At 47.4% G+C, this 13,178-nt stretch overlaps 1 protein-coding gene across 1 annotated transcript; it reads left to right on the top strand.

The window, feature by feature from the left end:
* The first annotated feature begins 3,994 nt into the window (after positions 1-3,994).
* LOC112319962 (cytochrome P450 2A13) lies at positions 3,995-10,109 on the top strand. Its single transcript, XM_053915530.1, has 9 exons — positions 3,995-4,194; positions 4,479-4,641; positions 5,423-5,572; positions 5,751-5,911; positions 6,414-6,590; positions 7,566-7,707; positions 8,133-8,320; positions 8,789-8,930; positions 9,474-10,109. Exons 1-9 carry the CDS (start codon positions 4,015-4,017, stop codon positions 9,653-9,655), a joined length of 1,485 nt encoding a protein of 494 aa, XP_053771505.1. The 5' UTR covers positions 3,995-4,014; the 3' UTR covers positions 9,656-10,109.
* The last annotated feature ends 3,069 nt before the right edge of the window (positions 10,110-13,178 follow it).

Genomic DNA, 13,178 nt, shown 5'->3' with positions numbered 1-13,178 from the left:
GAAATCTCAGAGGTACAGGTAAGGGGAACAGGAGAGAAAAATATTTGAAGAAATAAGAGCCTAAGGTTTCCCCAAATTGGTTGAAAGACACACATTTATGGATAGCAGAAGCTTAGCACACACCAAACGAGATAAAGAACTCACATGTGGCACCTATGGTCAACCTTCAGAAAACCAAAGAAAAAGAAAAATCCTGAAAGCAGCCAGAGGAAAAAAAAATGACATATTAAAACCAGAGTTTATGCCCAGGCTGGTGTGTCTCAGTGGACTGAGTGCTGGACTGGGAACCAAAGGTTTGTCAGTTTGATTCCCAGTCAGGGCACATGCCTGGGTTGCAAGCCAGGTCTCTGGCTGGAGGCATGCAAGAGGCAACCGATTGAGATATCTCTCATACACTGATGTTTCTCTCCCTCTCTTTCTCGCTTCCCTTCCCCTTTCCCTAAAAATGAAACAAACAAACAAATAAAAAAATAAATATTTAAAAAATGATAGAGTTCATTATGATTTGAATGTCTCTGTCTTTCTCATTAGAAAACATAGAGGCCACGACACAGTGAAAAGTCATCTTTAACACGCTGAAAAAAATACTCTATGAACCCAGAACTGGTGTGACCTTAACTCCAAGTAGGTTGGAAAGAGTGGAGCTGTTTTTGTAATCTCAAGAGAACCACTGAGAAACAAAGAAAAGAGATGTATAGCTAAAATGCAGTTGAAAAATAAAAATGTCATTTTATGCATTTAAGTTTTATGGGTATAAAACTTTAAATCTCCAAGAGAAAGTGAGTAAGGGAGAAGAGCAATTAATAACAGGTTCAAACACAAATAAGTACTTAATTAGGAACTCTAAATACAGATGAATCAATAATTGCATTAAAAGTTAAGAGCCTAAACACTCACAATAAAAAGTCAAAGACAATCAGAAAGTATTAAGAAGCAGTCCCTGCTGTATGCTGTCTACAAGAGACTCCCCAAATATGAAGACCCAGGAGGGTTGACAGTGAATGGATGGAAAGTGATCCACCATACAAATAATAGGCATGAGAAAACTGGAGTGGCTATGTCAACAGAATAAAAACAAAGAGTATGGCCAAGTGTAAAGAGGAGTGTTTTATAACAGTGAAAAGGGCAAGTTATCAGGAAGACTTAGTACTCATAAGTGTGTATGTGCCTAGCAACGCTGCCTCAAAATACATGAGAAAAAATTGACGGAAATGAAGTGAGAAATAGACAAGCCATGATTATAGCTGGAGATTTTAACATCCAAGTTTTAGTAATTGAACAAACAACTAGACAAAAGGTCAGCAAAGACCATAAACACCATAAACTATAATCACATAAAAAAGACTTAGGTTTATTCACCGACAGACCATACACTAGTTTGTAAAACAAATCTCAATAAGTTAGGACTGAAATCATGCAGAGCATGCTTCTGATCAAACGGAATTAAATGAGTAGTCAAGTACAAGGGTCAGACACACAGCAGTCCCCAGGTGCTTCATCCTCTTTCAGCACCACCGTCAGTGGCTCCCAGGCCTGCTCGCACCAGCCCCAGGGGGACAATGAGGGAGGGAAGTCTGGGGGCCTCCTACTGAGTTATTGCTCCCCGGCATCATGCTGGGTGTACCAGTTTGCTAGGGCTGCTGGAACTAAGTACAACTAAGTGGCTCAAACAACAGAAATGTGCTGTCTCAGTTCTGGCAGCTACCAGTCACAGATCAAGCTTCTGGTGGCTTGCTGGCAATCCTGGTGTTGACAAACATCACCTTGATCTTTCCCTCCATCTTCACGTGTCACTATCTGTGTATGTGTGTGACTTCCTGCAAATTTCTCCTTTTCGTAAGGACATCAGACATGTTGGGTTAGGGACCCACCATTCTGTATGACCTCGTCTTAACTAATTGCAACTGTAATGACCCTGTTAACAAATAAGTCTACATGTGAGGCACTGTAGGTTAGGACTTCCACGTGTGAGCACTTGGGGAACACAATTTAACCCACACCATGAGTATCCCTTACCCAGTTCTCTCTGGGAGATCTCTGCGAATTGTCCCACCCTGTTCCAGAGTCGGCCTTCGGCTGGCCTCACTTCACGTATCCCTCGACTGTAGCCCCAGTGGCTGTATCCATACTCCTCCACTTGACTGTGCTTAGGGAGTCTCTGGTCCATGCTTAGTCCCTTCCTCTGTCTTTCAGTCACACCTCAGAGACTGTGTTTGTTTGCATCTGCCTGTTTTATTTCTTTTGGCTCATCCTCTTCCCAAATTCTCCTGATACCTATTTCCGGATGGGCTGATGATCCCATTCGGCCATCACGTCTCCACTACACACTGGTGGCATGCTGACTGCTCCATGGGCATGTACGAATACACGTGGGAGTCCGCACTCCAGGTGCTGTGGAGAGGGATCTGCTTATCCAGCTTTTTCTGAGTCACCATGGTTCAAATACCCTGTTTCTCTGGCCTGACTTTTCTCTTGCCTCATCAGCTCCCCGTTCTGCTTCTATCCCTTGATTCTGCTGCTCAGATCAGTGACCCAGAGGTGAATAAACAAACCACATGCTGGATTTCATCATGACCCTTTTACAGGCCGCCCTAGGGACTGCGGGTGGTTGATGTGGTGTTGCAAGTTCCTAGAAGGGAATTGCCGTCTTTCTCATCCTTGCCAGGGTGGGATTTGGTATTCTAGGTGCCAGACTGGTGCTTGGGTCAATTGAAGTTTTGATCCGTGCCCAGGTAATCTAAACCTTGCTAACTAAGTTAGAATACAGGCTCAGGCTCCCCAAGGAGGTAAGCTGATGTTAATCAGAGCTTAGCTGCCTTGTGTTGCCTTGTTGAGTCCTACCGAGCTTCTGTTGTACATTAGGCTGACCTGAGGTGAAAGTTCTACTAGTTAATTAGCATTTAGGGACAGGGCTATAGGCTTTGGGGCCTCCTCAATGTGAGCTTGGGTCATTTGTCTTGGCCTGGACCTATTTGTGTGTCTTAGAATGAAGCTGTGACTCACACTGGGCTCAGGACAAAGACCATAGCCTGTGACCAATCAATCACTTGGGTGTCCCAAACAGACTTTGACCCTCGTCTATGGAGCACTCTATGCTGTATGCCATAAGGACCCCTAGGGTGGCCCCTCATGAAAGGTCCTTCCTTAGGCAACTAAGGGAGTAGGAGAGACAAAGCAACTGCATTTAGCTGCTGAGCTCTGTACTTCTAGGAACAGACTACCCACCAGGACCCATATATACTCCTGCTGCTTCGCTGGCTGTCCATGCTATGTTATGGCAGAATGTTTGAAATAAAACTACCACTTTGATATAATACCTTAACTGTCCCAAGGAGTGCAATGAATGTTTTTCCTTATAACCATGGGGATCAGAATCTTGTGGCAGGATAGGCATGGGCAGCAGCAGCAGAGAAATACACGTATTAGGCTCCTGTTAAGCAGTCCACTCTCAGAAGTACTGATCTCAGTATCTGAAGTTGTTTCTCTCTCTCTCCCTCTTTCTATCTCTCTCTCTCTCTCCTCCTCACATGTTTAAACCTACATCATCCCTCAACAAAACACACCCAAATCTGCAGCCACACATTTTCTCTCATTCCAATACCCTTAAATCTTTGATTCTTCTCTCTCCAGAACCTAAACTTCACAACTTTAGGGTCCCATCTCACTCTGAGACCCAAAATCACAAGCTCGGGGGCTCACACATGCAAATACTCCAGAATCTTCCCTTCTTCAATTTGTCTATTGTCCCCCCAAGTCAACAGCCATGGCAAGACACCACACAAGGAGCCACAGATTCAGTCTTGGGCCCACGCCCTGTTATTCCCCCAAGGAGGACCTGCCTCCTCTTAGGTTGGCAGCATCCCAAGCAATGCAGTGGAGCACAGCGGGGAGTGTAGTTGGAACGTGACATGAGACAGTTACATAATCAGAGTCAAAATCCATCCTTCTGTCCCAGGAAGTATAAAGGCAAAGTATCCCAGCCATCACCATCTCACTGTCACTCTCAGTGCCACCATGCTGGCCTCAGGGCTGCTCCTAGTGGCTTTGCTGGCCTGCCTCACTATAATGATCTTGATGTCTGTCTGGCAACAAAGGAAGCTCTGGGGAAAGCTGCCTCCTGGCCCACCTGCATTGCCCTTCATCGGCAACTACCTGCAGCTGAACACAGAGCAGATGTACAACTCCCTCATGAAGGTGTCAGGAGGCAGGGAGATGGGTGGTAGGGTGGGGCTGGGGCCCTCTGCAGTCTGGCTGGGATTTGGTGGCAGGGGATTGGAAAGGGTGGACTGAAATCTTAGGAACGGGGCGTTTTGAAAGTTTAGTGTCAGGGTCCTAGCCAGGAAAGACCAGCTCTTGGGATGTCCAGTCCCTTGACTATCAGAACTTGGGCAAAATGCATGCCACTCTGTGAGGGCTGGGTACAGAGCCAGTTGAGACTTGAGGCTGCGTGCACTCACCGTCCCGCCCCCCTCCATCAGATCAGCCAGCGCTACGGTCCCGTGTTCACGGTCCACTTGGGCCCCCGGCGTGTTGTGGTGCTGTGTGGCCACGAGGCTGTGAAGGAGGCTCTGGTGGATCAGGCGGAGGAATTCAGTGGGCGAGGCAAGCCGGCCACCTTCGACTGGCTCACCAAAGGCTATGGTGAGAGGGATCCTGTGTGGGGAAATGTGGTCAAGCAGACTAATGGCCTCAGTTACCCGAGCATTCTTCTGCCAATTGACCCAGCCACTCAGGGCTGTATCACAGCCCTTCCTCTCCATCCCTGTCTCTATCACTGTTTATCCCTGTGACCCCTCCGACCTTTCTCAGTGTGTCTGCATCTCCCTGCTTCTCTCTGCCCCATCTCCCAGCTCTCTCAGTACACGTCTCTTTTCTCTGTATGTCCTAGAAGCTCTTGGGTTTTTGCTTTGGAGGCCTGGTCCTATATCTCCATGGTTCCTCTTGGTTATTTTCCGTCTCATTTTGTGTGCTTCTCCATGATTCTATCTCCATCCCCCACCCTCTTTTTTCTCTGTCTTAGTAAGTCTCACTATTTGTGTTTCAAGATCCTCATACCTCTGTTTCTTTGTAATAATCTGTTGACTCCAGACCTTCTCTGTTCCTCCGTGTATATTTTTCGTCATTCCCCACCTCAGTTTTAGAATCCTTCTCAATTTTTACTCCCACCTCCCAGATCTCTGGAGATCTCACTTTCCCACTTCCCTCCACTCTCTCTCTCTCTTCCTGTCACGGTCTCTACAACGCAGTGTTTCCATGGGAAACCATCTTTCACCTTTCCTTCTGATTTCCTTCCAACTTGGTCTCTGTCTCTTTTGGTATTTCTCTGTTGCCATTCTCTACTTGTCTCTCTCTCTCTCTGCCCACCCCTGTCAGGCCCGGCCCCTCTCTAAGCCCACTCCCCACTCCTACCCTCCCTCACCAGGCGTGGCTTTCAGCAATGGGGAGCGCGCCAAGCAGCTCCGGCGCTTCTGCATCACAACACTGCGGGACTTCGGAGTGGGCAAGCGGGGCATCGAAGAGCGAATCCAGGAGGAGGCAGGCTTCCTCCTCCAGGCCTTTCGGGACACGCGTGGTGAGCCAGGGACCCCAGGGGACAGAGGAGGAAAACGCCCTGCATGGACAGGCGCTTTCTCACCTGGGAAGGGAACTGGGTGGGGGGACAGTGTGCCTCGAATTCACAGACTGGCATCAGATCACCAAGTTCACTCCCCCAAATCGCTTCTCACTAATGACCTCACACCACCTCCCAGGAGCCTTCGTAGACCCCACCTTCTTCCTGAGCCGAACTGTCTCCAATGTCATCAGCTCCATTGTCTTTGGGGACCGCTTTGACTATGAGGACAAAGAGTTCCTGTCACTGCTGCGCATGATGCTGGGAAACTTCCAGTTCACAGCTACATCTACAGGGCAGGTAACCAGTCCCACCCTGGCTCATCGCTGACCCCCCCACAACCAACCAACTGCTCTCCCACATGGACTCAGGTGCCCCAAATCCTATCCTTTCTAGGCAGGGTCCGCTCAAATCCAGTCTTCTCCCTTGCACAACCCAACCCAGAAGAGGTGCCCCAAACCCACTCACTCTCCAATACCTGGCTATCTCAGCTATACTTCCCCTGCAAAAACAGAAAGGCACTGAAGGGAAGAAGGAAAAAGGAAGAAAAGGAGGGAGGAAGGAATTCTAGATATGTATCCCAACCCAACTGACCTAAATTCTAGGACAAGGGACTTCACACTTAATTCACATGAACACTTAGATATGTACTCCATCCAACCCCAGGTAAATACCTAAACATCAGGACAGGTGCCTTTAAACCAGTGCCTCCCTTGCCCTAGGACAAGTCCCACTCCCATTTGATGATGTCCATCAACACGTGTCCTTCCTTTTCCTGCCCTTCTCCATGCCCCTCCCTCAGCTCTATGAGATGTTCTACTCAGTGATGAAATACCTGCCAGGGCCACACCAAAAGGCATTTAAGGAGCTTCAGGGGCTGGAGGACTTTATAGCCAAGAAGGTGGAGCAGAACCAACGCACGCTGGATCCCAACTCCCCGCGGGACTTTATTGACTCCTTCCTCATCCGCATGCAGGAGGTACATGTCAGCAGCCAGTGCTGAGAGGTCCAAAGCCAAGCAGAGAGAAGTCACAGTGTGGTGGGAGACAAAGAGGCCCATTCATTTTGCCCATTACATCACAATAATCCTCACAACTCCATGAAAAAACCATCACTGCCCTCTCTACTGAGCCCCCAGCCATGGGCTGGAATTGTGTGTGCAAATCATAAGCACAAGCACATCTATAACACTGTCAAGCAACAGGCACTGGTTTAACAACTTTATGGTTTTCACCTATGTAACACTCACACCAGTTGTTGTAGAGGCTCTAATGTGATCTCGATTTTAGGAATGAGGAAACTGAGACCCAGAGGGTATAAGTGCCATGCCTGAGGCCACACAGTGAGGAAGCAGTGGAACCTACCTCAAACCCTGGTCTCTCAGACTCTAAGGCCAGTGCTTTTAGCCACCATGCTCTTACCTTTCATTCCCTGGTTATCAGGTAACCTGTGTGGAAAGGTGACCTGGTTTTACCATGTGACATCTCAGGGTCCCCACTCCTAGCTGGATGTCAGTCTCCATTCTGTGAAGAAAGGAGACAGGGCTTTATGGAGTCTGAAGTTCAACGTGAGAGGATCAAAGGGTGGATTCTCCCTCATAAGTTGCAAGGTTTTTGGGGAAAGAATAGAGTACAGCTGCTTAAATATCTGTCTGTGTTTCAGAAAATATCTCTTCAACTCTCTGTGAGGCAATCTATCATGATCTGTCTACCTCTCTTTCTCATTCACTGTCTGTCTCTTCCCATCCCTTTCTACATATTTCTACAATTAAAAAGTGGCAACTCAGCTGGTAATTAAAGGACAGAAAGTCAGCTGGGTAAAGAGTGTTAGAAGAGCATCGGGGCAGAGACAGTAGCCTGGGAAAAGGCCTGACACAACTAGGGTCCTTCTTCCCACCTTTGGAATCTGAGAGCACTGGTGAGTTGGCTAGGCCTGAAGCAGTCCCTCCCTGCAGGAACAGAAGAACCCCAACACAGAGTTCTACTTGAAGAACCTGGTAATGACCACACTGAACCTTTTCTTTGCGGGCACCGAGACGGTCAGCACAACCCTGCGTTATGGCTTCCTCCTGCTCATGAAGCACCCAGATGTGGCAGGTAAGGCTGGACGGTGCAAGGAAGCAAAGGCCACAGACTCTCATAATTCCTCTGAGCCCACTGTACCTCCTCACCCCTCAAATCCCTGGGCCCTCAAATACATCCTGCTAACCAGACACTAGGTCATGACATTCAGCTAAAACAATCTGAAGTGCTTAGTAAATAGTTCGTGTGCTGAGCCCACCAAGGGCCCACTACCTGCCCCTCCAGACCATTCCCCAAGTCTTCTTCCTCCCAGCTTCCCCCAGGGTTCTGGCACAACCAGGCTATCAGGACCCAGTGCCAACAATGTCTATGGACAGCCTGTTTTGAATGATCTGTGACACACACTAAGTCATGCCTGTCATATATCCAGCTGTATAGACTTGGATTATCATCCCTGCCCAGAGACCCCTAGGTCCCTGAACATTCTCACCTGTCCCCAGCCCAAGTCCATGAAGAGATTGACCGGGTGATTGGCAAGAACCGGCAGCCCAAGTTCGAAGACCGAGCCAAGATGCCCTACACAGAGGCAGTAATCCACGAGATCCAAAGATTTGGAGACATGATCCCCATGGGCCTGGCCCGTAGAGTCACCAAGGACACCAAGTTTCGGAACTTCCTGCTCCCCAAGGTACTAGAATACATGGAGCTCGAACCTGCTCCCTGAGACCCAACACCCCACCCTCCTCACAGGCTTCCCATTGCCTGTCTGACTCCCTCAACTGTAGACTTCCTCAATCACATGTCCCTTCAACTTTCCCACTCAGAGGCACCTGAATCCCGTTTGTACCTAAGTCCTGTTGCCTGGAGTCTTAGATACATATGAACCCCATGTCCCCCAAGTTTTGTGTCTTAGGAAACATTATCCTCACTTCCCCAGGCTTGCCTGTCTTGGGGACATGACTCTTATGGCCCCCAAACATCCTGCTTTGAGATACTTGACCCCATGTCCCCCAAACCTCCTGCCCCAGGGAAGATCCCAATTCCCATGCCTCCATTTCTCCTCACCTAGGCACCCAAATAACCCCTCTAACTCCATGAGCTCTCAGCACATACATTCCTGTCCTGCTTATCAAAATCCCTCCCACCTCCCCACCAGGGCACCGAAGTGTTTCCGATGCTGGGCTCCGTGCTGAAGGACCCCAGGTTTTTCTCCAACCCTCTTGATTTCAACCCTCAGCACTTCCTAGATGAGAAGGGGCAGTTTAAGAAGAATGATGCTTTTGTGCCCTTCTCCATTGGTAAGAGACCACCGTGTGATGCCAAGCCACCAGTCACACCAAAAGGGGCCCCTTCATCCCAGCTCCCCTCTTTGAGGTGTAGCCTAGTATCCTTCTCCAGCTTGTAAGTCCTTCTTATGATCTACCCTGCAGCTAACCAACTGCAAACCTCATAACTACCAACTACCTAAGCCCAATCAGAAAGAAAGGGATGATTGTACCCATTTCAGACATGAGAAAAGTCAAGGCCCAGAGTGACTCAGAGTCTTCTACAATGTCACTTAAATTCTTCAGATTCCTAAGAAAGAGATGGCAGCACGGCAGCCATATTAGTGTGTTTCAGAGGAAGGGTCATGTAAATTCCTATTGCTACATCCTGATTTGACTCATCCCCATGCCATGTACAAGGGAAACTGAGGCTAAGGGAGGTTATGGGACTTCTTTGAAAGTCTCTCAGGCCTTGACATTTAGTCCCCTCCTCCCCGGGAGGATGCAGCCTGGATGGGGAGAGGAGAGAGGTGGCCAAGAGAGTGGGCCTCACCTCCTCCCACCCTGTCTTTTCAGGAAAGCGGTACTGTTTTGGAGAAGGCCTGGCTAGAATGGAGCTCTTTCTCTTCCTCAGCACCATCATGCAGAACTTCCACTTCAAGTCCCCGCAGCCACCCCAGGACATCAATGTGTCCCCCAAACATGTGGGCTTTGCCACCATCCCTCCTAACTACACCATGAGCTTCCTGCCCCGCTGAGCTAGACCTGCCACTTCCCCTACAAATGTACAGGGCTAGTGGGAGAGCAAACTGGGGAGGGGTGTGGCCTGGGTGGGGCTAGAAGTAGGGGCGGGGCTAAGAATGCTAGGCAGAGGGCTGGAGGAAAGGTGCAAGGTGGATAGAAGAGGAAGAAAAAAACTGATGGGCTGTCTGTTCACCTTGCTGGAGAGAGAGCTTTCAGAGCTGGGATGAAAGGAAGGGAAACTTTACGCAGTACTATAAATGACAATAATAACAGCTAGTATCTATTGACATGTACTCTGTGTCAGCTCTATGCTCAAATCATGACACACTCACTGCCCTTGATAGTCACAAACCTATGAAACGGCAACTGTGTGTATGCCCATGTTATGAGAGATACAGCTGATGCTCAGCAAGTCTCTCTCTGAGATCTGACAGAACACAATAAATGCTCAGCAGTTCCTTGAACTCAGATCTGCACAGGGATGGCTACCCTTAGCCTACTGAACTTTGGGTAGGTTCTTAAAAGGCACCGCTTCCTGGAGTGAGAAACAACTTAGTGTATACAATATAAACGGCTCTGTCCAAGGATTTTCCCAGAGTCCTGGCAGGCAGCCAACCTGGCTGCACTCCACACACTTGCCTATACTCTTTCCTATTCATTCACATTTTACACGCCAGGGCATGCATTGCACCACATACCAAACAAGGTGGGATCTGATTGGAGTGAGACAGGGGACAGGAGTCCGACCTCCTAATGAACTGGGTGTGAGAGAGAAACACTTCTGTTTACATTGGGAGAACTTCGGTCATAGCACAGCCATGTACAATTGTGTATGCCTATGTGAGCATCAGGTATATGACTGCTTGTTCTCCTGAATGTGTGCATGAACTCATTTATTGTTAGCTTCTGCAGGTGTGGCTCCCTCTGATGGATCTTGAATCTGCTCTAAGACCCAGCTAAGAGTCTCAGAATCACCTGCTTACTCTCAAATAATTCAGTACATGTTCCCTTAGAAGCGGCATCCTCGAGCAGTATGCAATCTGAACATTCATACACATCAGCCTTAGATTTGTGTTTTTTAAACTAAATGCTACATACACCTCCTCACCAACCCCCCCCCCCAATGCAAAACTTGTTGCGCTTGAAGGACTAATAACTTAGATCAAGTGAGGGGGATATCTGGTCCTCTGGACCCTGCAAGTTGTATAATAGGCTATGAGTCTCAAGTTTCCCAATTTCCATTATCTAAGTATAGTGACTTAGGTTTCATGAATTGGCTGCTTCCTGCTCACTGGAGAAGGATGAGGATGGACCCATAGGGTCACAGCCTTTATTATTACACACACACTTTTTAACAATCCAGTGTCAGAGCCAAACCTCATCCTTCCATGTGCACAGCATTCTATAAGGCACTAGAAACCTTGACTGGAGGAATCTTAGAATTGTGGTGTAACAAACTGTTGAATCTTGGAGCTGCAGAGTCTACAATTCATGATCCTGGAGTCTCAGACTCCCAGAACCTATACTCAAGAGTTTGAAACACTGATGCTTGGAACTCCTGGTGCTCAGGATTTAAGCATCAGAAGCTCACAGGCACACATCTTTGGGGACTGCATTCCCAGGCCCTCGGATAACTGTTGTCAGTTCTCTAAGCTCAGTGTTCTTTCTGAGAAAGAGTCAAGAGTGGAGATGAGGGACTGGGGCTACCTGGGTTCTGCCAATGAGGCACTTCTCCAGAGGAAGAGAGGATGACTAAGAGGTCTAAGCCCTGCAAGGAGGCAGGGGAGAGGGAAGAATACACATACTTTGCAGTGTATAATGCTCACCGACTTTTTTGCGTGCATTATCCCATGGTATATAATCATTATACCCATGTATAATGTGCATCCTTATTATTCCCTAAAAATATGGGCAAGGAAGTATGCATTATACATGGCTAAATACAGTAATAATCCTACAATCCTCATGCAGTTTGCTTGTGGGTAGTGGAGGAAAGCTGGGTGAAAGCTAGTGAGAGCCGAGCAAACTAGCAAGCAGCATTGTTCCCTCTCTGATCCCTCCCCAACACACAGTGCCACAATGCAGGGATGTGGGTTGCCACCCCTTGGAATAACTAAGGCTCCAACCCTTACACCCTTATAACGTAACAGGTGTGCCAAGACAAAGAAATATGGCCAAAATGAAAGAACAGATCAAAACTCCAGGAAAAGAACTAAGCGATGAAGAGATAGCCAACCTATCAGAAGCACAGTTCAAAACACTGGTAATCAGGATGCTCACAGAAATGGTTGAGTATGGTCACATATTAGAGGAAAAAGTGAAGGATATATAAAGTAAAATAAAGAAAAATATACAGGGAGCCAGCAGTGAGGGGAAGGAAACCAGGACTCAAATCAACAATTTAGAGCAGGAAGAAGAAATAAACATTCAACCAGAACAGAATGAAGAAACAAGAATTCAAAAATGAGGAGACGCTTAGGAACCTCGGGGAGAACTTTAAACATTCCAACATCAGAATCATAGGAGTGCCAGGAGGAGAAGAGGAAGAGCAAGAAATGGAAAACTTATTTCAACAAATAGTAAAGGAGAACTTCCCAATCTGGAAAAGGAAATAGACTTCCAGGAAGTCCAGGAAGCCCAGAGAGTCCCAAAGAAGTAGGACCCAAGGAAGCACACACCAAGGTGTTGTATCCCAAACGCGAGCAGAAAATCAAATGGAAACGTGTGGAGTGCACTTAGATGGTACTTTATTTTTACCTGCGCAGGGGCGAACTCCCAGGGTGCCTGTTAAGGCTGCAAAGGGGAGTCGCGCCGAACGCTCACAGGCTAGCTCTTTTATACGCGTGCAAAGCAAGCAAGCAAGATACAAAAGCTGGCTGTTGTGGTTATCTCTGCATAGCTCTGGGGTCAGGAGGAACTTTTGCTTGTCTCCTGTTGATAAGCTTATTTCGGCTGACGTTGTTTCTCTTCCTTATCCATTCTAGTGACCTTCAAGAGGTTTTCTGCTGAGCAATGCTTATAATTGTCTAGCCCTCTTTCCTAGCTCTCAACACAAGGCACATCATAATTGCATTACCCAAAATGAAAGATAAGGAGAGAATCTTAAAAGCAGCAAGAGAAAAGGAGAGAATGACCTTCAAATGAGTTCCCATTAGACTATCAGCTGATTTCTCAGAAGAAACCTTACAGGCAAGAAGTGGCTGCAAAGGAATATTCAAAGTCATGGAAGGCAAGGACCTCCATCCAAGATGACTCTACCCAGCAAAGCTATCATTCAGAATGGAAGGGCAGATAAAGTGCTTCCCAGATAAGGTCAAGTTAAATGAGTTCATCATCACCAAGTCCTTATTATATGAAATGAAAAAAGGGACTTATCTAAGAAAAAGAAGATCAAAACTATGAACAATAAATAAATAAGAAAATCACAACTATCAACAACTGAACCTACACACACACAAAAACAAACAAACAAAAGACTAAGCAAACAACTAGAAGATGAACAGAATCATAGTAATGGAGATCACATGAAAGGTTATC

Source organism: Desmodus rotundus, chromosome 12 (assembly GCF_022682495.2).
Source record: "Desmodus rotundus isolate HL8 chromosome 12, HLdesRot8A.1, whole genome shotgun sequence".
Taxonomy (NCBI): Eukaryota; Metazoa; Chordata; class Mammalia; order Chiroptera; family Phyllostomidae; genus Desmodus; species Desmodus rotundus.
This window is presented reverse-complemented; position numbering and strand designations above follow the sequence as displayed.

Coding starts and splice junctions, on each gene's coding strand:
- LOC112319962 (XM_053915530.1), top strand. CDS start 4,015: ATGCTGGCCTCAGGGCTGCTCCTAGTGGCTTTGCTGGCCTGCCTCACT. Junction 6,591..7,565: donor TCCTCATCCGCATGCAGGAG/GTACATGTCAGC, acceptor CCCTCCCTGCAG/GAACAGAAGAACCCCAACAC. Junction 8,321..8,788: donor GGAACTTCCTGCTCCCCAAG/GTACTAGAATAC, acceptor CCTCCCCACCAG/GGCACCGAAGTGTTTCCGAT.